This window comes from Gossypium arboreum, chromosome 1, assembly GCF_025698485.1.
Source record: "Gossypium arboreum isolate Shixiya-1 chromosome 1, ASM2569848v2, whole genome shotgun sequence".
NCBI lineage: Eukaryota > Viridiplantae > Streptophyta > Magnoliopsida > Malvales > Malvaceae > Gossypium > Gossypium arboreum.
This window is the reverse complement of record NC_069070.1, coordinates 99,384,658-99,385,470: the sequence shown is the minus strand read 5'-3', so window position 1 is coordinate 99,385,470 and position 813 is coordinate 99,384,658. Positions and strand designations below refer to the sequence as shown.

The following is an 813-nucleotide window of genomic DNA, read 5'->3' as shown; positions in this document are numbered from 1 at the left end:
TCATGGGAGGTAATAGAAAGTGATATCATCAAACTCCTCGATTAACTCCAGAACCAGCCTTCGGTAATTGATCAACTTGAGGTCTCTTGTCTCCCATTCACCCCCTAGTTGATAAATCACTAATGTGGAATCCCCGTATAAATCTAATACCTTGATCTTGTGTTCGATGGCTGCACGGATACCCATGATGCATACTTCGTATTCAGCCATATTATTTGTGCAATAAAAATTCAATTTACTGGTGAAAGGATAATGATCTCTGTTTGAGGATAACAAGACTGCCCCGATTCCGTTACCCATAACATTTGAGGCTCCATCAAAATTCAGTCTCCAAAGATGATCTTCTTGAGACTCTTCTTCCGTGGTTGCAACATACATTAGATCCTCATTCGGGAAATCAAAGCTCAAAGGCTCATAATCTTTTAGAGCCCTGCTGGCCAAAAAATCTGCTATTGGACTTCCTTTTATGGAATTCTGGTTCATATAGACTATGTCGAACTCCGAAAGCAAAACTTGCCAACAAGCCATTCTTCCGTTCAAATCATTTGACTCCATCATGTACTTCAGAGGGTCTAGTTTTGAGATGAGCCAAGTCGTGTGGTATAGCATACTGTCTCAGTCTTCGGGTTGTCCAAATTAAAGCACAACATAATTTCTCAATCGACGAGTATCTTGTCTCACATTCAGTGAATTTCTTACTGAGATAGTATATCACTTTTTCTCTTCTTCCTGACTCATCGTGTTGGCCTAACACACACCCCATGGAGTTTTCGAACACTAACAAATACAGTATCAGTGGATGGGCAAGGTGGC

The 813-nt window shown here is 40.7% G+C and overlaps 1 protein-coding gene across 1 annotated transcript; it reads right to left on the bottom strand.

Moving 5' to 3' along the window:
• LOC128280600 (uncharacterized) lies at nucleotides 1-555 on the bottom strand. The gene has a single exon (XM_053018828.1). The coding sequence runs from the start codon at nucleotides 553-555 to the stop codon at nucleotides 1-3; it is 555 nt and encodes a 184-aa protein (XP_052874788.1).
• Nucleotides 556-813: the final 258 nt, after the last annotated feature.

Coding starts and splice junctions, on each gene's coding strand:
- LOC128280600 (XM_053018828.1), bottom strand. CDS start 555: ATGGAGTCAAATGATTTGAACGGAAGAATGGCTTGTTGGCAAGTTTTG.